The following is a 27918-nucleotide window of genomic DNA, read 5'->3' as shown; positions in this document are numbered from 1 at the left end:
AACTTTATCCACCCTCTCTTCTCTTCTGCCAGATGACGGAATACAGTCTGGTAAGTGAAACATTTTTTTAAATGTTTGACTGCTCTATTCTTATGACTGACTGGATGAGGGACCATGCAGACAGTAGCAACATATAGATATTTAGGCATCATGTTAGATGAAAAGCAAAACTTCATAGCACACATTAAAAACCAGCAGAAAAACTTTCATGTTGGAGCACAAAAAAGACAAAGATGTTCCTCTTTAAAATGCTCTGACAAAAAAGTGGGGAACCAGCTGTCTCAATCCTCATTCTATCTTCCTCAACAAAAATTCTGGAATGAGAACATATTTTCACTACTAACACAGACCATTCTAAATTCTTTTACCCTGTCTCTCTTTTCAGTTAAGTGTTCATACTCAGCTTCTCCCTCTCACTGTCACTGTCCACATGTGCCTCTCTCCCACTATCTCCTTCTCCTGCCATTGTTTTATAGCACATCCCCCTGCCACTATCTCTTCTCTCACTTACACTGTCTCCTTTTACTTCTGTTTCTCACTGCCAGTCTCCAACGTAGCTCGGCAGCTCAAAAATTCTCAGGCGTTCAACTTATTTTTCCCCTACACCAATGTGTTAAAATTTGCCAGACTGGGAGTGTCCAGCAACCCCCGTCTCCCCTCATCGACCAAGCCTATGTATGGTCTCCACTTATCTGTGGTTTTCAATTCCACTGTACCCTGTTCACTTCCAGTACTTCTATATCCATCCATCTCTCTTTCTCTTTTACTGCAACTGTCTCTCATTGACCACCAATATCTCCTCTCTCTTTCGCTCCCACTGCGATTGTCTTCAACCATCTCCATTTCTCTTTCACTGGCACTTTCTCTCTCCCACCATCACTGTTTCCTCTCTCTTTCTCTCCCACTGGCACTGTATTCTCTATCTTCCTCCATCACTGTGTCTCTGCTAATCTCTTTCAGCACAAAAAAATCATAAATATATTTGCATGCCAAAATTCTTGGTGAGGAAGGGCAGACTGAGGATTGTGTTGCATCTCGTTCCCCACTTTTCTGTCAGAGTCTTCAAAAGAGGAACATATTAGCCTTTTTTCTGTTCCAACAGGAGAATTTAGCTGTTGTTTCCCCTTTTTTCCTGCTACAGCGGGGTGTGCTGCTTACATATAATGAATTCTATATATTGGTATATTTCTGATAGTTTGTTTATATACTTCAACACATTTATATACTTTGACACATGTAAACAACAAATAAGTGTTCATAACACAAGGTCAATACAAAATCTCTTTTTTTTTTTTTTTTTTTCTGGGTACTTTTCTCACTGATTGCAATTCATCATAAACATGAAGCTTATGATTTGTATCTTAAATGAGAAATAAGGTATTAGAAATATTTTATTGGATTTAGAGGCTCTCCAGTTTTACATAATGTTTGACAGTCTTTTAAGTTATTTTCAGTTGTGTTAAGACCCTTCTTAGCCCATTTTTTGTCACTGTATTACCACTTTGGGCATATTTATATACCGTATTTACTCGAATCTAAGCCGCACTCAAATCTAAACTGCACATGAAAAATGAGACTCGAAATCAAGGAAAAAAAAATTTCCCAAATCTAAGCCGCACCTGGAATTTGATACTCGAAATTCAAGGGGAGAGAAAAGTTTTAGGCCGCATCTCCAAATCGAAACAAAGTTGGTCCATTGTAATACGAGACACAATTTAGGTCGAATGAATGATGCTACAGTAGTTTGGTTCGAGTCATAAGCTTAGCAGTTAAGCTTTACCAGGTAGCCATTGCTATGCGTCAGGCGCTCCGTCTGTATTTATAAGGGTACCCTTCCTTTTTCACATGCTTCGTCTGGTTTGAATTGATTGCTTATTTTTCTTTGATCTGATAAGTTCCGTTTTCTTTGTTATTGGTGTGTACGTCACTCTAAGCTGAAAAATCATTAATGAACTGCGTCATGCATTGTTTGTCGCATTCTGATAGTGCATGTTTACGGCCTGTCGCCGCTCGCGGCATGGCTTGCTTTTGTGCGCGCTACCGCCGCCTTTTTTTTTTAAAAAAAAAAAAAAAAAAAAAAAAAAAAAAAAAAAAAAAAAAAAAAAAAAAAAACAGAGAGAGAGAGAGAGAGAGAGAGAGAGAGAGAGAGAGGAATCGTCTCATTAGCGAAACAATGGCAAGAGACTGCCATTTGTTGTTACTTACACCGCAGCTTTCTTTGATAATGATCACCAAGAACCAAATAATAGACTGCGTATGATAGAAGATGTTCTGAACGAGAGTTTAGCGAAAATTTTTCTCCGTTTGAAAATCTTTGCAGGCGCCTCTTTAGTACATTACATTCTGCACAGAAATTAGTCATCTTAGATTTAAAAATCTAGTCAATTGCTGTGCTTCATTTTTGACTGTATCACTATTAGGCATAAGAAAAATACGAATATAAACATGACATGTATATTCTTCCGCGTTTGCTGTTGTCTCACTCTAGTTTCGTAGTTTATTAGGCAGGCAGGATTTAAATGAGATAGCAGCAAACACGAAACAATACATGGCAAAATGTTTATATTTGTATTATTCTTACAGTGAAGAGAATACTGCATGTGATTCACAATTCATAAAAGTTCCTATTAGCAACCATCTCTTCCCACAGGTAGGAAAAAATTCAGAACGTAGAGTTGGCCATATTGACGAGTAGAGTTGGCCATATTGACAAACATCCCAAACAGTCTTGCCAGTCGGATTTTTGTAGTACATTAAAATGCTGCTTCATTAAAAGATGAACGATACGCAATTTGTATTTACTTCATTGGATAATGTATGAAAATGCAGTGGTCGAAACTCTGGGCGGAGAAAAAAGCTCGTCTTCCACCTTTTTTTTTTTAATTTATATACTGACGCAGAGGATTTGGTGCCAGTATTTAGCTTTGTGCCTACAAAGCATGCCTGTGTAGCGCTACATACATTCGACGGTAGAAGTTAGTTGTGGCGGCACCCACCAACATTTTTTAGAACTTACGCTTGCTTTGCATTCGATTCTAAGCCGCAGGCGGTTTTTTGGATTACAAAAACCGGAAAAAAGTGCGGCTTACATTCGAGTAAATACGGTAGGCATGAACTGCCCATTTTTCAGAGACAGCATGTCATATTTTATTGGTAAAAAATGCTGACTAAAAATGCAGTCTTGGTGACCTTAAAACCCTTGTGACGACCCTAGGACTCTTGTTATGGGTTCACTGTGTCAGTTAAAACTACATTTACACCTCATATTGGATATTACATGCATAAGTACTGTAACTTCGAACCTCTGGATCTGTAACAGATAATGATACTGAAAATAGATTCAACATTCTGCAAAAACATCAACTCAAGAATATGTGTAAAAATTTTGTTGATTTGCCATGAACAGAAATTGCAGAAGTAGCCATCCCCACAACTGGTACTTTTGGTACCCAAAAATCATGGCTTTTCAGATATCTTGATAATGGATACAGAGTTCTGAAAATGGTGTTTCTAGATGAACGTCTAAAGAACAAACAGTTAAATTTGATCCATTTGCTATGGTCAGTTACTTAGATAATTGCAGAAAATGGAGTAAAAATGGCTAAAAAGTAGTCTTTGCAGTTTTCAGCATAAGTACGGTAACTCTGAACCTCCTGATATCAATAATACATAATGATATTGAGAAAAGTTTCAAACCTCCCTGAGAATATCACCTTGAGAACATACAGGAAAAATTTTGGTGATCTGCTATGAATAGAAACTACAGAAAACTCCACCATTGCTGGTCCCAAGTCTGGGGCCTCATTTCGCAAGTGATGAGGAAGGAGGAGGGGGAGGAGTAACACCTCGTTAAAAAACCTGGGTCCATCTGGCTCCGGATGGTAGCACCCTGTAAGGGTCCCTGCTTAGGGTTACTAGGTGAAACCTGGTCAACGGTGTCAAAGACGGAAGAGGAAGTACAGATTCCCAATGGCGGAGAGAGCAGAAGAACTACCTCCAGCACTCACAATCTTGGTTGTATTTTTTGTGGCCTTTGGGCCACACCCAAACTAACTTTCATCAGTCATGGAATGTGTGATGTAAACTATTTTACCCCAGGTGTATGATCCACCATATGCCAGTACGTCAGCAGACATTCAGATTCTGCGGAGTCTGCAACATTGCACAAAGACAAGTTGGAGTGTCTTGGGTTGGGTTGTTTTTGGGGAAGGAGACCAGACAGCGAGATCATCAATCTCATCGAATTAGGGAAGGATGGGGAAGGAAGTCGGCCATGCCCTTTCAGAGGAATCATCCCGGCATTTGCCTAGAGTGATTTAGGGAAATCACGGAAAACCTAAATCAGGATGGCCAGACGCGGGATTGAACCGTCGTCCTCCAGAATGCGAGTCCAGTGTCTACCACTGCACCACCTCACTCGGTGGAGTGTCTTGGAATCTCATCCAAATTTCAACACAGGCAATCAACGTACCTAGCAACTTTCAATGCAAACTCACTGTTGACAATTGGAAAACTAAAACATCTAATAGATATGCTAAATAACCACAACATACTCATAACAGCCATTCAAGAAACACCCACAATTCTGGGAATACCAGGGAGGTTTTAGAAAGTGTAGATCATGTTCGGAACAAATACTAAATTTCAAAAGCATCATGGCATACCAAAACTCAAGGGCAAAGACATACGTAATCTTCTTTATTGATTTCAAAAAAGCATATAATTTGTTTGATAGAGAATCTCTATTATCAGTCCTGGAAGAAATGGGTTTGGATAAGAAAACAACTAATATTATAAAAGTGACCCTTACAAATACATTTTCGAAAGTTAAATTTATGGGCGAATTATCAGACCCCTTTGAAAGAAAAGCGGGAGTGCGACAGAGGGATGGGCTCTCACCATTGCTGTTCAATTGTGCGCTTGAGAAAGTAGTCAGAGAATGGAACACAAATATTAAGAGTGGTATAAGACTGGGTTGCAAAAAGAGGAATCTTAAAGTAAATTGCATTGCTTTTGCAGATGATATGGCCCTGCTTGCTGAAACAATGGAATAAGCACAGGAGCAAATCCTTGAACAAAAGAAACAAGCAGCTAAAATAGGTCTTCACATCTCCTTTGAAAAAACTAAGATATTGACAAACATCAAGCACTCATGTAAATACCTCAAAGTTCAAGAACAAAAGATTGAAACAGTACAAGGATTCAAATATCCTGGAGAATGGATTAGTTGGAATGCTGCGGAAAGCAAATGAATGGAATCCAGAAAAAATAAACTTGAATTGGCCTTCCAACTAACAAAAAATACATACAACAAAAAATCCCTTTCATAGGGGTCCAAAATTACACATTACAAGACAGTGATTAAGCCAGAAGCACTGTATGCAGCAAAACACTAAACATGAATTTCAAAAGCCAAATGGAGAAACTTGAGCTAAAGGAAAGAAAACTTTTAAGAAAAATCATAGGACCAAAATTTCAAGACAATAAGATTATACACAACAAAAATGAAACTCTCTACAAGAAAATTGAAAAACTTTCAGATACTATGCGAAAAAGGAGGATAAATTTTTATGGTCATCTTCTCAGGATGAATTCCAACAGATTAACTTAACAAATCTTTGACTATTTCTGTAACCGCAAAATGAAACCCAACTGTTTTAAAGAAATGGAGAAAGACCTAGTAGAATTAAAGATTTCAGAAAATTCACTTATTGATCAAACAGCTAAATCAATTACTAAAGATGAAAACATAAGGCTCCAAGACAAATCTACACAAAAGTCCAAACCCTGCATCTCAGAAGAAGAGAGGAAAAGAGAATCAGAAAGAATGAAGAAATACAAGGCCCTAAGAAAAGAACAATGCGCAAAGAAATAATTGATCCAGCGTACCCAAAGAGGGTGAAATGAAAGAAGAAGAAGAAGAAGAAGAAAGAAAGTACAGAAGTGACCATCCCCACAATTTGTATATTTTGTATCCAAAAATTATGGTTTTTGGGGGGTTTTCACGGGAAATGTCCAGGAACAAATGGTGCTATTATAAGCTGCCTGAGGTCCACCACAGACCACACCTGATGCAAAAGAACCAACAAGTGTGCTCAATTTGCCTGGGCTGGAGGAAGTGCGTAACATTTAAATTTTGACACTGTACTGTAGACTATTTACAGTAAGTCGGTTATTCTGATAGGTATACATATGTTTGCTAGGCCAAGGAAATCCTAAAAATTTGACCCTTTATCTTTGCGATCAATAGAACTTGAGTTACGACCCCCTGAAAAATCACATTTTCATGCATAGCTTTTTAGAACATACTGCTACTGTGCATTGTTGTGCATAGACTGATGTCAGCAACAAAGTGTTTGCCATAATCCACAAAAACCTTGAATATTGCTTGTGCATGGACTGATGTCAGCAACAAAGTGTTAGCCATAATACACAAAAACCGTGAATATTGCTTGTGCATGGACTGGTGTCAGCAACAAAGTGTTAGCCATAATCCACAAAAACCGTGAATATTGCTCAAAATAGAATCAAACTCTTGTTACAGCTAATCAGAATGTATCACAATGACATTCTTGCCAGTACTGTGGCATATGGAGCTAGTGTTTGGGCTCAGAGAGAGAGAGAGAGAGAGAGAGAGAGAGAGAGAGAGAGTGGTAACACTAGTCCAAGTTGTTAGAATAGGTACAAATAGGGATGTTGCTATGACTTACAGGGACCTACCATTCAATAATAAAAGATGATCTAATGGTGATTTTAAGGATATGGCACACTGACTCTGTTATAAGACATAGACAAGCAGTGTTCTGGTTCCAGAGGTGTGTAAGAGAATCTCCAGAACACTGTGGGTGGTTATGCAGATAGCAAATTGAAAATAAGACACAAGTTAATGGCTAAGGGGCAGCTGCTAGGAAGACATGTTTACAATATATTTCTTAACACTGAGGAAAGATAACTGATGGGCAATATCAATCCATTATGCAGGTATGTTCGCTTTATATCTGGTCACAGACCATATCTATCATACCAGAATAGGATAAAAAATGAAACAGTGATGTATGTGGCGATGGAGAGGTTGGGTAACAAAAGACTATCATCATGGAATGTGCAATGCACAGATATTTCATAGAAGAAGAAAGTATATGTTGATGGACAAATGCATACACGACATAATCAGGGATAGAATGTGGTGCCATGTGGAATGAGGTATATCAGACAATGTCATTGCGAGTTGCATCTGTCAGGAAGGCATTGAAATTTCAGAGGTGGAACCTGGAGGACATCCTAGGGAGATGAAAGAAGAGAGGAATGGGACAGAAATACAGCTGAAGACCATGAAAATGAGGACAGTCCACATGAGATGAGAGAACACTAACGTGAAAATAACAACAAACACCACCACAGAAGACTACAGTGATGTCATATAAAAGTAGTTACCAATAATTAAACTTAACACCACAAAAAGTAGAGAAGTAGATTAACTCACTAAATAATTTTCTTAGTTAACAGAAATCTGTAGAAGTATGTCAAGGACGTGAATAAACAGATAGGGTTTCTATGTGTGAAACTCAATGAATCACCCAAGAAACTAACAGATATAACAGTCTCATGTTCATTAGTTGTCTGAAAGATTGTTAGTTGTCTGAAAGATAATTGAAGGTAGCATCATATCAATGATGCTGCACATAGGAGATGAAGAGAACAGAGTGCCCATGGAAAGATGCACTAGGTTTACATGTTTCTTGTGCCGATGCGACAACATCATGCTCACATATGCATTAGCAAATGAAAAAATAATGCTGCCTTAAGGAACATGGTACAAAAGTAATTTATAGTTGTAATATTACATTTATAAATTAAATAAAATGGGTAGATCAGATCAGATTGTGAGACAAATTTTGTGTGATTACTCGATTATTAAATATTAAGTATTAGATAGCATTAGAAATTTTTGCACATCAGGGAAGCATAACCACTAGGCAGCAACCTTTAAATTTGATGATAAATAAATGGATAGACAAATAAATATATATCAATTCAGAGCAGTTTGCATACATTATAAGATATACTTTAAAATGAAACAGGGTGACTGGAAGAAACTAACTGATATGTTCTACTGATATTATTATTTTCCTTTTTTTTATCAATTTTGTTCTGCACACCTCATTGACAGCAAGTAATTTCTCATTAAACCAGCAACAGCTTTATTGTCAGATATACATAACACTTTAAAAATCAGCAGTCATCACTATGCTTTTGCTTCCATTTAATATTAAGACTCATTCAACACTGAATGGGAATCCTTTGACCAAAAGGTAGCATAAATACCAGAAGCAAGTGTTTGTTCCTCTTGTTGTTTCCATCCTGCAATTTTCATTATTAAATTACTACACAATAAAATATAAGCAATGTATAAGGCTCTTTTAAACAAACAGTATAGATATGTACTGTTGCAAACACCACAGATTCCTATTGCATCTGTGCAGTGTGCATAGAACCCCTTATTAACTATCATTAATGTACATGCTCTAATGTTATACTTACAAAGAGAAAACTGGAAAAAAAAGAAAAAAAAATCAAAAGTTGGAGCATCAAAGGTGTGGTCCAGTCACAAATAACATGTAGTTCCTGTTATATGTAATTGGTATTGCAGACAAATGTATGAGGTATGTTTCTCCTTCTACATTCATTGTAATAACTACTGCCTGTGAAGCCTTTTATAAAATATCAAAATAATTCATGCATTTATGAATATTTGGCATGGAGCTAATAACAATGCCAATGGAAATTTCTTTTCGATGTACTGGAGTCTAGATGGTACAAGTGTGCTTAAACTTAATGTCCATTACTTCTAAAATGACTCTCAAGCTTACCTTCCAAGCACGTGAAGGTAAACGAAGGTCAGAGGGCTTCATAGTAACAACCTGGCGTGCAACCTGAACAAAAATGGGACGACAGCGCCGACCATGTGTTGCTAAACGCCGCACTGTTACTTGTGGTCCATAGTTACGTCCCTGAACCATTGTGCGCCCAATAGAACGAACAAGTGGTAAAGTGTATACGCATGGTGCAAGAAGAAGCCTCAGTTGTGGAGAGGCAAAAACTTGGAATGATGGTGTCAGCCACTCACAATGCTGTAAAATATTGAACTTTTAAACCAAAGTCATATTTTTTGTACTCTTAACAAATTTCAAAATGAATATGCTGTGATAAAACAACAAAGTTGAGACTTAACATGGAATATTTAATACTTCTGTAGTTGTTTTGTATAGCTTACAGTAAACACTGTAATACGCTTTATGATAGCAACTGGGTATACATTCTGTTTAAATCACAAGAAACAGAGAAACTGGTGAGCTCAGATTAAAACATTATTCATGAATTCACATTTCATAGAACTTTGGAAAAATTTTCAAAGAATACGATATCACTGGGTAAAGGAGATCATATCACATGATTCACCTACAGTATTAATCAATCTGTCACAAATGTTGACACTATAATTTATGAACTCATAAGCTTCAAATGGAACAAAAGTAAATTTAAACTAATGATCACACATACTCAAATACTATGATATTGATTTATTTAATTTTAATTCATGTAAGCTTAACTTCTAAAAAAATTAGTTCATAAACTAGCACTAGTTTGTGGGTCTGGTATGTAAACTTCAGTAGTGAAGCATTCTTCCAATAGAGGTTGCAGAGTGAAGTGCACAGTCCTTGAATCATCTGTTTCAGTAAATGATTTCTCTCATGCTGTTTGTATAAAATTCTGATCATTGGATTGTGAGGTTTGCTACTGTGATGAGAGGTTCTATCACTTGGCCATTACTAGTTCTGCAGTTGGTAATGGAATCACATCAGGAAACACCAAAAATTAATTATCAACTTCTAATAGATAGAATGCGAGACATCTTTTTCTGGAATTAATGTCACTTGCTTATTGGACTCAGAATACAGCATCAGCACTGAAGCCAAAACATCAGATAACACATAGTTCTGGCAAAGGCAAGTGGAGACAAGTAGAGAAGGGAAAAGGATGATGCAGGTGCACTGCCAGGATAGAACGTATGAATAGGGCTGGAGTGGGAGCAAGGACAGGTATAAACAGGTGGAGGACATGGACTACCAAACGTTGAGGGCAGGGGGTTTGGGAAAAAGGCTATGTTGCAGCAAGAGTTCTAACCCGTGCAATTCAGAAAAATTAGTGTTGCTGAAAAGAATACAGATGTCATAGGCTGTGAAGCAGTAGTTGAAGTCAAGCATATTGTGCTAAGTGGCATATTGAGCAGCTGGATGGTCTAGCTGTCTCTTGGCCACACTTTGACACTGGCCATTCACACTGAAAGGCAGCTTGTTACTGGTCATGCCCATGCAGAATACAGCACAATAGTTAAATCTAGGTCGGTAGACCACATGGCTGCTTTTACAGGTGATCCTGTCTCTGACGAGGTATGACAAGCCTGCGAGAGGACTTACAGGACTGTAGTAGATGGTAGTGGAATGGGGTACAGGATAGGTCTTGCATCTAGGTCCATTGCAGGGATAAGAACTGTGGGAGAAAGGGATTAAGAGCAGAGGAACGATAATAATGGACAAGCATATTGTGTAGGTTGGGTGGGCTGTAGTGTACCACTGTGGGAGGTTTGGGGAAGGTAGTGGGGAGGATATTTCTCATTTCAGGACATGAAAAGAGGTAGTCAAAACCCTGGCAGAGAATGAGATTCAGTTGCTCCAGTTCCAGGTGGTACTGAGTCACAAAAGGAGTGCTCCTTTGCAGTTGAATTTGGGTGTGTGGGGGATGGTAGGTGAATGATGGGACAATAGATGGTATATCCATTTCTAGACAAGGTGAAGGGGAGGAGGGGGTAATTTTGGACAGTGACAGGCTTAGTGAGATGACTCTTGGCAAATTTAGAGAGGAACTGCTCATCATTACAGATAAAATGATGACAGGTGGCTAAGCTGTATGGAAGGGACTTCTTGGTGTGGAATGCATGGCAGCTGTCAAACTGGAGGAATTGTTGGTGGTTGGTAAGTTTGATATAGATAGAGTTACTGATGTAGCCATCCATGAGGTGGAGGTCAACATTTAGGACAGTGGCTTGTTGGGCTGAGCAGGACCAGGTGAAGTGAATGGGGGCACTGTGTTGAGATTCTGGATGAATGTGGATAACATGTCCCCACTCTCCGTCCAGACCATGAAGATGTTGTCAAAGATTCTGAACCCGGTGAGTGGATGGGATTCGAAGTTGTTAAGAAGGATTCCTCTAGATAGTCGCTGAATAGGTTAGAACAGGACAGGGCTGTGTGGTTGCCCAATGCTGTACCATAGTTTGTTTGTAAGCGATGCCTTCAAAGAAGAGGTACTTGTGGGTGAAGATATTTATTGTCACAGTGATCAAGAATAGCAAATCCATAGGCATTGAGGGTGTTAGTGTAGAGGGAGGTGGCTTCGACAGTAAGAAGCAGTGTGTTGAGTTAGGGTAGGATGTGGATAATAGGCTGAAGATATTGGTCCACAAGAGCAGGTATCCTCTCTGTGGGCATGCAGTAACCAACTGCAATGGAATGTCTGGGCGGTTTAGCTTTTGTACTTGATGAAGCTTGTATAAGGAGGGGTGACAACGGCCTTGCCGTAGTGGATACACCGGTTCCTGTCGTGTCACCGAAGTTGAGCGCTGTCGGGCGGGGCCGGCACTTGGATGGGTGACAAACGAGGCCGCCACATGCTGTTGCCATTTTTTGGGGTGCACTCAGCCTCATGATGCCAATTGAGGAGCTACTTGACTGAACAGTAGCGGCTCCAGTCAAAGAAAAACATTATAGCAACCAGGAGAGCGATGTGCTGACTATACGCCACTCCTATCCGCATCTGAGGATGACTCGGCGGCTGGATGGTCCCGATGGGCCACTTGTGGCCTGAAGATGGAGTGCATAAAATGAGGTGGACTGAGGATGAGGAGGAGGAGGTGGAAAATAGACTCTGGGGAGAGGTTCTGGGCAGGCCTTCGGATTTGGAAAGCAGCTAGAGATCCTGCTAGACTTCTGGAATGGAGTCATTGTGGCAGGATGTGTAGATGGACATATCAGACAGCTGGTAGAATCCCTTCACTGGATCATCCCTGTGCTTCATTAACACAGTGGTGGAACCTTTTTGGTACCTGGGGTTACAGGTTAGGATCAGTTTTTAAGTGGTGGATTTGAGGAATGAGAGTGAGGCAAGATTTGAGGTTAGGAAATTCTGTAAGGTTATCAGGGGATGAATTTGGCGCAACTGTGCTCGAAGAGTAAACTGAGCAAGGTTGGGTTCAATGTTGGTTCCAGTTGAATCTGATTGATAGGGTTAGTAGCGAATAAATGTTTCACTGTAAGGTCTGGGCAAAGGAGAGAAGGTCCTTAACAAGCCCAGTATGATTAACTTTCCAGAATTTCCTAACCACAAAATTTAATCCCCCAACATGGACACTAACCTCATATCTGCAGAAAAAACTGCAATCAACCACCTGAAAATTACCCCAACCTTATAATTTTACCTGCCAACAACAGCTCCACCACTGCACTTACGAACCACAGGGATTACCCAGTCGAGGGACCCCACGAGCTGTCATACACATCCATTTACAACCCTCATCACAGCAACTCCATTCCAGAAATTCAGCAGAATCTCCAGTCTGTCTTCAAATCCCTAAGTCTACCCCAGAATCTCTCCCCAAAGTCTAGACAAATCCCTACGACCATCACAGAACCTCTCCCCAAAGTCTATCTCCACACATAAATCCAAGGTTGCCTCATTGTGGCTGGTTACTGTGCCCCCAGAGAAGGAATCTCTGCCCTTGTGGGCCAACACCTTTTATCCATAATCTGACCTCCTATATACAAGACCTCAACCATTTCCTCCACCAGGTCTCCACAGTTCCTGTTCCTTGCCATCCAATACCTCACTCCTCACTGTGTTTGCCTCCTCTGTTTTCACTAACATCATCTATGATCATGGCCTAGCTGCTAATGAAAATTACCTGTCTCAATGCCCAACTGACTTTTCCTGGTCACCATGATCAACTCGCCCACAATTACTACTACTTTGATGGCATCACTAACAAACAAATCGATGGTACACCAAAGGGCACCCAGATGGCACCATTCTATGCCAACCTATTCACAGCTCATCTATAGAAACCAGTCCTGACCCAGAATCTCAGACCCATCATCTGATTCATATTCAGTAATGACATCTTATTGACCTGGACTGAGGGTGAAGGCAACCTATCCACATTGCTCCAGAATTTAAAATCTGCTTGTTCTCCTCAGTCCAACCAGCCACTTCTCTCTCCAAATTTCCCAAGGATAATCTTACTAAGGACTTCGCAGACCGGAAATTACACTATCCATTTTATACAGATACAAATCTCCTATGACTTGTCTCCCCTGTTACCTACCATGCCCCCACATACACACTGTTCAGTCACAAAAGGGCACTCCACTCATGACTCTGTACCACCCAGAACTGGAGCAACTGAATCACTTTCTCCGCCAGGGTTGCAACTACCTCTCATTGGGTCCTGAAGTGAGAAAAATCCTTCCCTTTATTTTCCTATCACATTTAAATGGTATTACACCAACCAGACATATACACAATATACCTGAATATCACTATTCCACCATGCTCCCAGCCCCTTGCCCTGTGCCTCATATGCATAGAATAGACTTGTACACAAAACCTGTTCCATACGAGGGCTGTTCAAAAAGTAAGGTGACTTTTCAAATTGCGCGGGCAACGTACATTTGATTATCGATCTTTTTTTTTTTGTTATGTTGGTACACATGACACATGTCCCAAACATATGTTCACAGTTTCAAGTGTACAGCATATTTCGCTTGTTTTTGACAGATAGAAAACTTTGACATGCTTTAATGTGCTCTGCGATTTTCGATTATTATGAAAAATGGAGCAAAGAATTTGCATCAAATTTTGTGTGAAAAATGGAATCAAGCACTCTCAAACACTTGAAATGTCGACAGTGGCATACAATGAGTCTTCTCTTAGTTTAAAAAATGTTTACAATTGGGAACAAGCTCTTCCAAGATGGTCGAGAAGATGCCAATGACAAACCTCACTCTGGATGCCCCAGCACATCAACAACAGATGATAACGTCCAAGCTGTGAAGAAAATTGTTTTGGAAAATCATCAAATTACCGTAAGAGAAGTTTCATCATGAATTTTTGTCTCAAAGTCGTATGGTCAGTAAGGAGTATTACCTTGACATTATGTGTCGTTTGCAAGAAGCAATACTCAAAAAATGTCCAGAATTGTGGAAAAACAATTTATGGCTTTTGCATCACGACAACACTTCTGCTCATTCATCATTGCTTGTGAGATATTTTTTGGGCAAAAACAACATGACAATCATGCCTCAGCCACCATATTCACTGGATTTGGCCCCCTGCGACTTTTTCCTGTTACCAAAACTGAAGAGACCTACAAAAAGATGATTTTCAACAATTGAAGAAATAGAAACTGCATCGCTGGAAGTACTCAAGGCTGTACCAAAAAGCGCTTATGATAAGTGCTTCGAGGATTGGAAGAAGCGTTGGCACATGTATATTGTATCTAAGGAGGATTACTTTAAAAGGTATAACATGAATATTGATGAATAACTAAATATTTTTGTATGAAAATAAAAAGTCACCTTACTTTTTGAACACACCTCATACAACCTTTCCCTACCACGTACTCCAGCCCTATCACAAGCATCTTCAAAATCACCAAAGGCAAGGCCACCTGAGAAAGCAGCCATGTGATCTACCAACTTTGCTGCAACCTCTATGCTGTATTGTACATTGGCATGACCACTAACAGGCAGGAATGGCCACTGCCAAACTGTCGCCAAGAGACAGTTGGATCACCCACTTGCTAAGCATGCATCCAACACGTCGTGCTGAGCTTCAACTACTGTTTCACAGCCTGTGTGGTCTGGATTCTTCCCACCACCTCCAACTTTTCTGACTAGTGCAGTTGGGAAATTTCCTCACAACACATCCTTTGTTCTTCCAATCTCTGGACTCAGCCTTTGCTAGATGCTGTTTTCCACCAACCTATCCCCTTCCATGCATCCCCTCCAGTTCTATACACACATGACCAGAATATTATGGAGATGACGTGGGGGGGGCATGAGAAGTTAGTCTAAGTGTGATGGTCAAAATATCATACAGAATGGACCTCATCAGGGCATGATTTTAGGAAGTCATAGCCTTACCAAAGTAACTGATTAATACATTCAAGACCAGAATAATACTGAGTGACAAAAGGCATACTCTTAAGTTTTTTTGGAGGCATAAGCAATGCAAGGATTGGATGTAATGGTTTGGGAAATCTGCTTTTGAATTATTCTGGTGGAGTAATACATCCAATGAAGTCTGAGATGAGAGTGGTGGTGTATTGCTGTAAAGAGTCTGCATCTGAACAAAATGTTTGCCTCAAATGCCAAGGCTTTATGGAAGGGGACATTTGATATTCCCTATGTAAATGGTCTGTCTGCTGCTGAACATTACTCAACCAGCACCCACCTGATTCCAAAGCAACGACTTCCTACCTGCTCACTTTAATCAAGTTTGTACTTACAAATGACTACTTTACCTTTGTAGGGTCGAGATACAAATAGATCAGGGGCATGGCCATGGGCACCAGTATGGCTCCTTCTTATGTCAACTTTATCATGGGTTGTTTGGAGAAGGATTTCCTGTGATCCAGTAACCTTCAGCTCCTGGTCTGCTTCACATACATTGATGATGTCTGTGCCATACAGACACATGGTGAGGCTGACCTGTTAGAATTTTTTGAATCTCTAAATACATCCTCCAAATTAAATTTTACATGGTCCTATTCTAAATCCCATGCCACTTTCCTTGACATTGGACTCATCCTCACTGAGATTCAGCAAATATTTCTTTCTCACATTAAGACCACTATCAGTCAACAGTACTAAGATTCTGATAATTGCCATCCTTTTCTTGTCAAACATTCCCTTCCATACAGCTTTGGTATTCAAGGCAAACATATTTGTTCAGATGCAGACTCTTTGGAGCAACAGACTACCATTATCACCACAGCCTTCACAACATAATTACCCCACTAGGATAGTTCAAAAGCAGATTTCCCAGGCCATCACATCCAACCATTGTACTGCTTATCCCTCCAGAAAACAACTTAGGAGTACACCTCTTGCCACTCAGTACTATCTTGGTCTTGACTGTATTAATCAGTTACTTTGACAAGGGTATGACTTCCAGCACTAACCTATGGCTCCTTCCTGGGGACCATCCCTGCTGTATGGCTTGTCCCATGGACCCTCTTACCACCAACTATTCCAGCCCTGTACCTGGCAAAAGATGTACTACTAAAGGGGCAGGCACCTGTGAAATGGTGCAAGTCATGTACCAACTGTTATGTAAACGCTGCACCATCTTTTACATTGGTATGACTACACCAAATTGTGATTTAGGAGGAATGGGCCTAGGCAGAGGGTGTATACTAGTAACACACAATATTCTGTTGCCGAGCATGCTCTACAACATAACAGTTGTGACCTCAGTGCCTGTTTCACCCCATTTTCAATATGTCCGTGGTACTCACCACCCACCTGGCCGTAATTTACGTTACTTTCTTCAGTTTCAGCATTTCTTTCCAGTAACTATTCCTTTTCTTTGTTACCTTTTAGTTTTCTTTATTTTTTATTTTATGAACTGTCTAACTTTTCCCCACACCTGCCTATCACATATAATGCACTTAACTTTCTGTTCTTATTAAATCTTGCACGATGTTTTATCAGTAATCTTTGTCTTGCTTATTACCCTATCTTCCACCTTCAAGCTCTCAAGTTTTCAAATTTCATCTGGTAAGTCTCCCCTGACCTGGGGTTCTGGCAGACGTTTTTGTAACTCTCCCCTTTTCCTAACCCTTGCCAGTCCTTTTCCTTCATTCCTCTTCCTCCCCTTTGAACCATCTGCCAGAGGAAGCAATCACTGGCTCCAGAAGTTTGCACATTTCCTTACCTTCTACATGTATTTTCTCCTGCCACCACTTGGTGAGTAGATTTTTTATTAATCAACATATTGTACAGGGTGGCTATAATTCAACTTTTGTACTTAAAGAGGGCCCTCATGCAAAAGGAATGATCATAGGACACGAAACTTTGTAGAAACACTTGTAAGGACATGCAGAAGTGAACTAATGAATATACCATAAAAAGAAACACATTTTAATTTCCACATGAGAGGCTAACATCTGTTAATTGCATGCCATGTTTACATTTTGGTTTACAAATGCTGCTAAGTGTGATGACCATCTGCATCCACAGCAGCCTGATAGTTTGTATGGATACCTATTCACAACTTATTGTTCACAGCACTTTTCAAATGATGGACTATGGAACGTTCAGCTGTCGTGATGCAGCATTGCTTGAAGATCACACATTGCATACAGCATTCCCAGCCATGGAAACAGAACTTCTTTGCCAATTTGTGACATAACTGGCCATCAGCCTCTCTTAGGAGCAATTCCCAAATTGTCAGTTAATTCAAACTTCTGAATCATGCTCTTCAACCCCAATGTGGAAGGAGGACCTCTCTGTGTTCCTCTAATGCCTCTACACTCTCAAAGAGCAGCAGCACTATTGCTGTTACTTTGATAAAACAGATTTATGAGTATAGGCCTGCTCATCTTGTCCAGACCATGTTGACTGGCTGCAACTATAATGCTCACTGTTGCTTGTGTTTCTACCCTAAGTTGCCATTCCAGTACTGGAGCCTAACGGCAAGTCATGACACTAACACTACCAACAATGCAAAGCCTGAAACATATATTCTAAACATCATTCCTCTAACGTTTGGTACCCATACAGCAAATAGTTTTTCATCTACACTGGCTCAAGGAGCAAAAGTTTCATTATAACAGTATTGATACAACTCTGTGAGAATTTGTTACGAGGACTACTGGCAGTGTCACCTGATGATCACTGAACAAAACTGTTCATGATATAATAAATGTACCTCAACATAGCTGTGGTGGTTCTTATGAACATTTACAAGTGGATCATTATCTGAATTTTCTAACCTTCAATTTCCAGTTGATGCCAAAGATATTTGGATGCCCTCATATTCAGATGCCTTCCATGAAAAGAAAAGGCATAAAGGTCTATTAGGCAAATCTTGGGTGATTTCCAGAGTCACCATGCAGCAATTTCAAGAAAAGCACAGGAGAGCCTAACTGTGAAAGTGTTACATTATGTTCGAATAGACTCTTAATGTTAACAAAAAGTAGGTTCCTTCCAGCCAGCAATGGGCAAAAAACACTATGATTTGCTGTGATAATATTGAAGCTTAGTGTGAAAATAATGGAATAATATCAATACGAAAGGAAGAATCACAAATCGGGAAAATGAGAGGACATTTGGAAAGAAATCAAAGACCCTAAAGTGCAAAAATTCCCTTACTAATCTGTACAATATATTACTGATGGAATGAAGACATGAAGATGTACTCCTAGGTATAGGATAGAGGTACGGATTAAAAGCACAGACAGGTGATGAAGAGTAGTTTTTCTTTTCTTTTTCCGTTTTTTAGTGTGGGGGGGGGGGGGGGGGGCGGAATGAAGACAATTAAAAAAGTAGAAAGGAAATAGGGAAATAAAATAAATAAGCAATATATATAAAATAAAATGAAATGGTGGTGATGAAGAAATGGAGGACTGTGTTAAGGTGATTAAAATCCAGGAGGATATCAGAATGCAAAGATGTGCCGGAGACCAATTTCCTACCTCTGGGGTTCAGGGGAACTAATATCAAAATAACCCATGTAGTATAGAGCTGGCTCTCAGATCCCTTAAGTCATGCTGTACAACATGTTCAACATAATCTTAAGTCATCTGGATTGGCCAATAACAAATTACTGTATTATACTCAATTTTATCATTGTTTGTTAGTTATTTGCTTGTTCCATGGATCATAACTGTGATGTTTCCATTACAATTACAGTGCACTCTATCAGCAAAAACAATGGCAACAAGCTTCCCATTCACATAACGAGTTAAATTTTGTCTCCCCGCATAAATATAGTGATTTATATTAATTACTTCACTATGTTTATTTTCTCTGTCCCCCTCTCTTAAACACTACATATTCAGAAATTCTTCTATGGGGTAAAAGGAGTTGTAAACACCAACAATTTCAGTTTCTATTTGAAGTTAATAAAATTATCTGTTAAATTCTTTACATCACTGGTCCAATATTTATGTGGAGAGTATCCTACAACTTCTGTGACACAATAAGGCTGTGTGATGGGAAATGTAAACCATTTCTCCTTCTAGTATTATACTAATGAATGGTCCATTTAGTTTCAAATTATGATTGATTGTCGACACCAACTTTCATAAGGGAGAAAATATATTGTAAGGCTCTTGTCCATGTGCCCAAACGTTTAAAAAACTGTCCATGAGAGGTTCTAGAATCCTTATTACGGTACATGCTTCTGTGTAATATACACTTTTTCCTTCACTGATGTGTGAGCCCTGAATATAATGCCGTAACACATTAATAAATGCAAATAGGGAAATATAAGTTAAATTTTTGGCATTTTCATCTCTAAAATCTGATATTATCCACAATGCAAAAGTTAAGAGCTTAGACATTTCAAAAGATCTGTAACATGTGACATGCAGTTCAGGTTACCATCAGTACAAACACTTGAAATTTAGAATATTTCATGTATTGATTTACCCTCAAGCTTATTTCTAAACATGTACCTTTTTAAAAAAAAATAAAATCAGTGCCAGTCCATTTGCAGAGAACCAGTCATTAATTTTCAAGAAAATATTATCTACACTTTCAATTACTGAAGTTACTCTATTAGGCTTGATTATAACTCTTGCGGTGTCAGCACATAGAAATATTTCTGCTTCTAAAATATTTGGTCAAAGGTGATTTATATATAACAAGAGCAAGAAAGGGCACACTGAAAACCCTTGTGGTACAACTGAAGTGATTATTTCCCATTCTGAGTTTCTTAATGCAGCATTCTGCATCCTTTTAGTTAGCATGAAAACTACTTACCAGCAAGATCTTTTCTATGGTAATATCTGAGCTTCTCTAGAAGTATATGATGACCTGCACCATCAAATGCTTTTGACAAGTTGTAGAAAATATCAGATGGCAATATTTGGTCATTTGAATCTCGAATAACCCTTTTCATTAACTCAAAAATATAAGTTCTGTGCCATTTTGTTTTGGCTTCTCTAGCTGTCTGCTGTGGTAATGTGGTGGAGCATTACAATGTGTGGTATAAGAAACATGTTGGAGAAGTAACTGTTACAAGGACAGTAAGTTCTCCCTATGGAGAAAATTAAACTACTTGCTTTAGACATAAATTAACGTACATGGATAGATAAAAAGCCTACTCACACATTGGTGACAGTAGAACACATATATGTAAAAAAAGTTTTATGTATGCGAGCTTTTGGAGTCAGTGGCTCCTTCTTCTGGAAGAAGGGCTGAAGCAGAAGGAAGAGGGGAGAAGGAAAAGGACTGGAGAGATTTCGGAAAATGGGTAGAATTCAGATAAGTCACCCAGAACCCCAGGTCAAGTGAGACTTGCTGAACAGAATGAGAAGAAAAGACTTATCATCCTATCTGATATGTCTTCCCTGACGTGGCATTCTGGGTCACTTTTCGAAGCACTACCCCTCTCTCTTGGTGAAGGGGTGAAGAAAAAAACACTGGAGAGATTTAGGAAAAGGGGTGAGTTTGGAAAAGTCACCCAGAAGCCGAAGTCAGGGGAGACTTAGCAGACAGTATGGAAAGGATAGACTTCTCATATTGTCTGGTATGTCTCCTGTGACCTAGGATTCTGGATGACTTTTCTGAACTCTACCCCTTTTCCTAAACCTCTTCAGTCCTTTGCCTTTAACCCTGTTCCTCCTTTTCAGTCCTTCTGCCTGAAGAAGGAAGCACTGACTCCAAAAGCTCGCATATGTAAAACCTTTTTTTATATGTATGTTCTCCTGCCACCGGTTGCTGAGCAAATTTTTTATCTATACAATTAAATTACATTGTCAAAAATTATTTTCATTGTTATACACATAAATTAAGTATAACCTAAACTTTTAAAACCATATCCCTTAAATAACTTGTCGGTATGCAGTCATATGTTCATTGAAAAAAATGAATTATCTTCGCAAACTTGTTGATTTGTTCCACATCATAGTAAATACTGTGAATACATAACATGATCAATTAAAAAATCACATATATTGTTATTGTACTAACTATTATGTGTGATCTGCTCTTCTATCAAAACAGCCCTTTTTCTACATCTACATGCTTGATGAAAGTCAAAAAAGACATTTTGCCCTTTACTGATGTGCTATTATAACTGTAGATAAGTTCTGAGTATAAAAAATGTGTGGACTAATACTAGTTTATGTAAGTAGTACATGTAACACACAATATTTGATGGAAAGTATTCAGACATCCCTTTGTAACATGGAAGTGACCACTAGATGTCACTCGAGGTGGACACACTGTACACACTGTTGTAGGTGTAGTCAGAAAAGCTGTAACAGCAGAGTGGGTCAGTCAGGAGAGTTCAGTGACTTTTAATTCAGACTTGTCATTGGACATCACCTGATTAACAAACAGATCTGGGATATTTAAACTCCTCTAAAGCTGCACTTGTGTCAGTGATGTGACCATGAAGTGGAAATACGAACGACAGCCACAACTATACCAAGACTAAGCAGACCCCATGTACTGATGGACAGGGACGGCTGAGTATTGCGGAGGCTTGTTGTAAAAAATTGCATGAATCTGTGAAATAAATCAATCATCAGCTTAAAAGTGCAACCAGCAATCCAGCTAACACATTTACTGTGTGTAGGCTGTTCAGTAGTAGAGCAGTCATACAGTTTTGTAGTCAATGCTACGCGATGTTTGACGTGGTGTAAAGAACGACACCACTGGACAGTGGACGAATGGAAGTGAGTGATGACTCACTATACCCTGTGGAAACCCAGTGGAAGGGTTTGGTTGATGAATGCCTGGAGAACATTACCTGCCATCTTGTACAGCGCCAACAGTGAATAACAGATGAGGTGGTGCTAGAATATGGGGCTTTCATCATGGTTACGGTGTGGGCCTTTCATTGCGTTTCTGTGGTCCCTGCATTGCACTTAAGAAAACGTTAAATGCACTGATGTGTGCTGCGCATGGTAAAGGAACAGTTCAGAGAAGGATAATATAGCAACAAAACAATGTACCCTGTGATAAAGTAGCACCAGTGAGGCAATAACATTCCTGAAATTGACTGGCCTGCTCAATGTCATAGCCTGTACTCAATGAAACACTTTTAGGATGAGTCAGGACAACGACTTTCCTTCAAACTTCAGTGGCCTACATCACCATCACCTCTGGTTTCTGCTCTTGAAGGAGCATGGGCTGCCTTTCTCCAAAGGCACTCAGATGCCTTACTGAAAATGTCACCAGCACAGTTCAAGCCATCAAAAAAGTGAAGGGTTAAAACACCCCCTATTAATATGCACTTTAACAGGTGTTCCGATTCTTTTGATCACATAGTGTATGAAGTTAATTTTATGGTCACAAGTTACCTTCAACAGGTCAGATACCAACAATGCCATCCGAGATATTTAAACATAGCTTTTAGAATTATTAGATCCTTCATCAGAACTGTATGGAAAGGTGGAGCAGATCACTCGTACCCCAGAACCTTGTCCATACAAACACTGTCCTTTCTAACCTTTCAAAACCTGCCACTCTTTCAATCCTGAGAAAGCAAAAGTTCTGAAAGATGTTTTAGACTTTTCTATTTTTTAATTTTAGACATGTGTATTGGTAGTACTGCAACTTCATTTCTGAAGTAAAGTATTGGCTATTTGTTCTGTCTCCCTGTATTTTTACACTTCTCTCGAGTGAATGTCTTCTGATAAGGTTAATCCCCTGATATTTTAAACAGACACTATAAGAGCAATATATGTTATAAGTACAGCAGATGAATGTTATCTGTTTCCAAGAAATATTTCATTTACCTTATTTTATTTCAGTTGAGACAAGAACATTTAGTTTATGTTCAATAAATTTATGTAAATACAATTGATGAACTCAAGAGTACCTGAGGGCACAGAGGCAATAGTCGCCAGCAAGAATACAACATGTCTGAAAAGCGATACAAAAGCTTTAGCCGGCTCTGCAGTGCCTTTATTGATATACCCTGAAGATGACCATATTGTGCTGGTACTAGAGCTGGTAACCCAAACTGTAGCGGAATAGTTGTGCCTGGTGTCCTCCTTGGCACAGGAGGAGATGTCCAAGCTGCACTATGCGCACGTCCAGTTGAAATCTGGAAGATGAGAATGAACAAAAATATGGGCCAGTAATACTGCAATGTAGTGTCATAACACTTGGAAAAAGCAATCTATCAAAGAAATATCTTAAAAATATATCTAAAAACAAAGATGATGTGACTTACCAAACGAAAGCGCTGGCACGTCGATAGACACACAAACAAACACAAACATACACACAAAATTCAAGCTTTCGCAACAAACTGTTGCCTCATCAGGAAAGAGGGAAGGACAGGGAAAGACGAAAGGATGTGGGTTTTAAGGGAGAGGGTAAGGAGTCATTCCAATCCCGGGAGCGGAAAGACTTACCTTAGGGGGAAAAAAGGACGGGTATATACTCGCGCGCACACACGCGCGCACACACACACACACACACACACACACACACACACACACACACACACACACACACACATCCATCCACACATACACAGACACAAGCAGACATATACAGAGGCAAAGAGTTTGGGCAGAGATGTCCAGTAATATCTTATATGTAGGTTGTAATATTTGTTTCAAAATTCAAATTTTATTATTTACTAAGTGAGTCAAACATTAAGACAGTAATTAACAGCAAAAGGATGAAATATGGAACAATAATATGATAACTGTAATGGAACTGTAACACAGATTTAAGTAAATTTGATGGTTTCAGTACTCTTTTAAGGTACTAATTTTGTACATTTGTACACTGAAAACTTATCACAAATGTTTTACTGAATATGGAAACAGTGCCCAAGAACAGCCAGTACACTCAAGGACAACTCGACGACAGCTAACTGGCAACTCCATCAAATGAAGAAAAAATTAGAAGTATTCAAAAGCTTGGTGTTTGAAGGACTGAGGCAAAAAGAAATAAAATTCTTGGAGGAAACGCAACTTTGCAATGATTAGCTAGTAAAGTTACACAAACCTCAAAGTCAAGGTAATCACAGTAATGAAAGTCAACAATGAACCAGCAGCAACATAGGTCTGAAAATCTGGAAATATTTGAAGTGACAAGAGAGGGCAGTCAGCTGACAAGAGAAAAGGGATACTAGAGAAAAAGAAGAGCAAATGAGACCCATGAAGAGAGAATAAAAGAAAAGGAAAGAAGAAACTATTAGTGGAGAGAAAGGATAAAAATAAAATTAAATATTGACAACAGAAGAAACTGAAAACAATTGATAGTGTCTACAAGTGAGGGGGGGATGTGGGAAGAGTCTCTTTGAGTTAGTGAGAGTGAAAAAGAAGTAGATAACACCTGGAAAGATTAGGAGAAACTGGCATAGTGATAGCACCAGCCTTGGTATAACATGATTTAAGAAAATCATAAACCCAGTGAAGATATTGGTTCAAGTATTCAACTGCTGTATACTACTGTGTAAAGGAAAGAATATTCCATTGGTGGTTTTAATGTATTATTCAGTTTTGGGACTGGCTGTATACCAATGCATATAATTTAACAATGAAAACAATCAATTTTTGACAAAATAATTTAATTAGATAGCTGAAAAATCTATGTACTAAGCGGCAGCAGAACACACACAAAAGAAGGTTGTAATTATGCAAGCTTTGGAGACAGTGGTTCCTTCTTCAGGCAGAAGGGTTGTAGGGAAAGGAAGAGGGGTGAAGGAAAAGCACTGGAGAGGTTCAGAAAAAGGGGTAGATTTTGGGAAAGTCACTCAGAACCACAGGTCAGGGGAGACTTACCATATGCATTGGATGAGATTTGAAAACCTCAGGTTTTCTGATGCAGTCCCCAACAATCAGTCTTTTCTTCTCATCCCATGCAGTAAGTCTCCCTTGATCTGTGGTTCTGGGTGACCTTCCCGAAATCTACTGCTTTTCCTACACCTCTCCAGATGTTTTCCTTCACCTCTCTTCCTTTCCCTTCAACCATTCTGCCTGAAGAAGGAACTGCGAGCTCCAAAAGCTTGCCTGATTACATCCTTCTTCTATGTCTGTGTTCTACTGTCACTTGGTGAGCAGATGTACATAATTTACACCATAAGAAATACATTTTCAAGACCATAACGCAGATAGCATTTCACTGGGAAAAGACAAACTGTAAAAGTTTAACATGCGATCAAGTGTGGAGTAGGTCATTACTGAGATGCACATTTATGGTAATGAAACCATGCTCAACAAAGGTCTCAAAGACATTTTTATGTGAAAATTAATTTTGGTCTCATAAATTTCACAGACAAGGTTAATCATGGTGCCAAAAAGTGAAAATCTCATAAACACAATGGAACCAGTTGAGATTATGACATTCTTTGGATTCATATAAATCCAACACACCTTGTCAAGTTACTCATCTCATATTCCAAAAAAATATGGATACAGCAATCATTTCATCAGCCTATCAAATTTTCAGAGTAAAGCCATTTTAATTTTCTCTTAAGATTTTCTTTTGTTTTGTTTTTCATATCATTTGTTTGTTTGGCAATTGTGCTTTAGTATCATTCTTGTCACACTAAACTTGGATGCACACATAACAAGCAAAAGTTTCTTTGAAAACTGTCAATACATGTCTTATGGTTTACCTGCTTTATTCCCTTTCCACTAAGGGATGGTATGATTTGGGGTTCTCGGACTACGAGCAAATGTCCAAGACCGAGTTGCCCGTCACTATTGTTACCCCATCCCCAAACACCACCATCTGATGTCAAAGCAAGAACATGCTCTGCACCTACTGCAACATCTTCCACAGAGTGATTCTGGAGAGCCAAAACCTGTAACATGTGATTAAAACACAGGAATGAGCAGTAACAAGCATATGATTACAAGATTTTTTTGATACATTAACATTCCAGCTTTTTGTTCTAACTGTTTTTCATGATTTTGTCAACATTTCACATCATTGTCATATGTTCATTAACATACATTTTTTCACAACACATCATAACTATGAACAGCACCCATATAGATAAACTGCATCTACTTACCGGAGTGGGAGGCCAAAATAAGGCTAACATAACACTGAAAACTTATAATGAATTCTGGGGTGCAGAAAAAAAGTGATAAGGGTGATATGGGTGAGTGGAGAAAACAGTGGGAGAAGAATGTACAGCGGGTCAATTGCTACAACAAAAGCAAAATGCAGCATATGTAGCAAAGTAATGCAAATGTGATTTAAATAAAAATTATGTTATAAAAAGGATAGGTAGTAAAAACCTCTGATCAGATAGAACTTTCTCCTGATAACGACGTCCTCCTGAGTAGTCCCCGCCCGGAGATCCGAATGGGGGACTATTTTACCTGCGGAATATGTTATCCAAGAGGACGCCATCATCATTTAACCATACAGTAAAGCTGCATGCCCTCGGGAAAAATTACGGATGTAGTTTCCCCTTGCTTTCAGACGTTCGCAGTACCAGCACAGCAAGGCCGTTTTGGTTAGTGTTACAAGGCCAGATCAGTCAATCATCCAGACTGTTGCCCCTGCAACTACTGAAAAGGCTGCTGCCCCTCTTCAGGAACCACACGTTTGTCTGGCCTCTCAACAGATACTCCTCCGTTGTGGTTGCACCTATGGTACGGCTATCTGTATCGCTGAGGCATGCAAGTCTCCCCACCAACGGCAAGGTCCATGGTTCATGGGGGGAAGCAGATAGAACTATTATGAAAATACCAAGCAAAGGATGCTATGCTTATATATAAACTTGGTACTTACACGTTGTGGTTGGCAGTGGCCACGAATATGGGATTCAGGTTGAGCTATGTAGCGTTCCATACCACATGTGTAAAGGCTACCTTCATCTGTGAGAAATACTGTAAACTGTGTGCCACAGCAAACTCGTTTTACACTCATATTGCTGAGATTCTTCACTTTCTGCAACAAAATAACGTATGATTTGTACCTAAAAACACAATTTTCTTGAAACAATTCCTCAATGACAACAATTAGCAGTAAAACATGAACAATAGGATAAACAGAAAAGAGGACAGTGGGGAAATATTGCTCTCACACATTTACTCAATAAAGCTATTTACTTTACTTTTTAAATCTTGCAGACTTTAGAAGGCTCCACAGCATATCCTAACATGACTACTTATTCTGTAACTGTAGAGCAGTGGCTATTCACATGACAATCATAGTCAGTGGGTGGCTTTGGGTGGGTGACCTAGTTACTTTGCTAATCTTTGTGAATAAAGTGCTTACGTTTGTTGGAAGGGTTCTGGGAAAGTTTGGTGTATTGGTAAAGGAAATGATACAAATTTCAAGCTGCTAGAGCAACACTCCTCTATTAACGTTCCAGTGTTTGGTGTACTTATCAGGCAGGCACGACAGTAGATATTGGAAAAATTCAGGGACATTCTGCTACAATTATAACTGGTTGATATAGATATAACAGATGCACAAGGAACTTAAGTGGGAAACTATGGATGAAAGGCTTCTTTATTCATCTAAGAGAACCAGTATTTAGACAGTTTTACTGCCACCACAAGTAACCTACATCAAGCAGTGTGCACGGGACTGTGTAGTATATATATGAAGACATAGATATCTACCTTAAATGATTGAC

At 39.2% G+C, this 27918-nt stretch overlaps 1 protein-coding gene across 1 annotated transcript in view; it reads right to left on the bottom strand.

Moving 5' to 3' along the window:
* The window catches only part of LOC124804616 (probable E3 ubiquitin-protein ligase HERC1), a 790356-nt gene that overhangs the window by 76938 nt on the left and 685500 nt on the right, over positions 1–27918 (bottom strand). The window contains exons 63-66 of the mRNA XM_047264817.1: positions 27066–27224; positions 25936–26124; positions 23176–23403; positions 8871–9131 (exon numbers count right to left, since the gene is read on the bottom strand). Coding sequence (XP_047120773.1) covers positions 8871–9131; positions 23176–23403; positions 25936–26124; positions 27066–27224 — 837 coding nt within the window. The remainder of the gene's footprint in view (positions 1–8870; positions 9132–23175; positions 23404–25935; positions 26125–27065; positions 27225–27918) is intronic.

The sequence above is a fragment of the Schistocerca piceifrons genome, chromosome 7 (genome assembly GCF_021461385.2).
Source record: "Schistocerca piceifrons isolate TAMUIC-IGC-003096 chromosome 7, iqSchPice1.1, whole genome shotgun sequence".
NCBI lineage: Eukaryota > Metazoa > Arthropoda > Insecta > Orthoptera > Acrididae > Schistocerca > Schistocerca piceifrons.
This window is presented reverse-complemented; position numbering and strand designations above follow the sequence as displayed.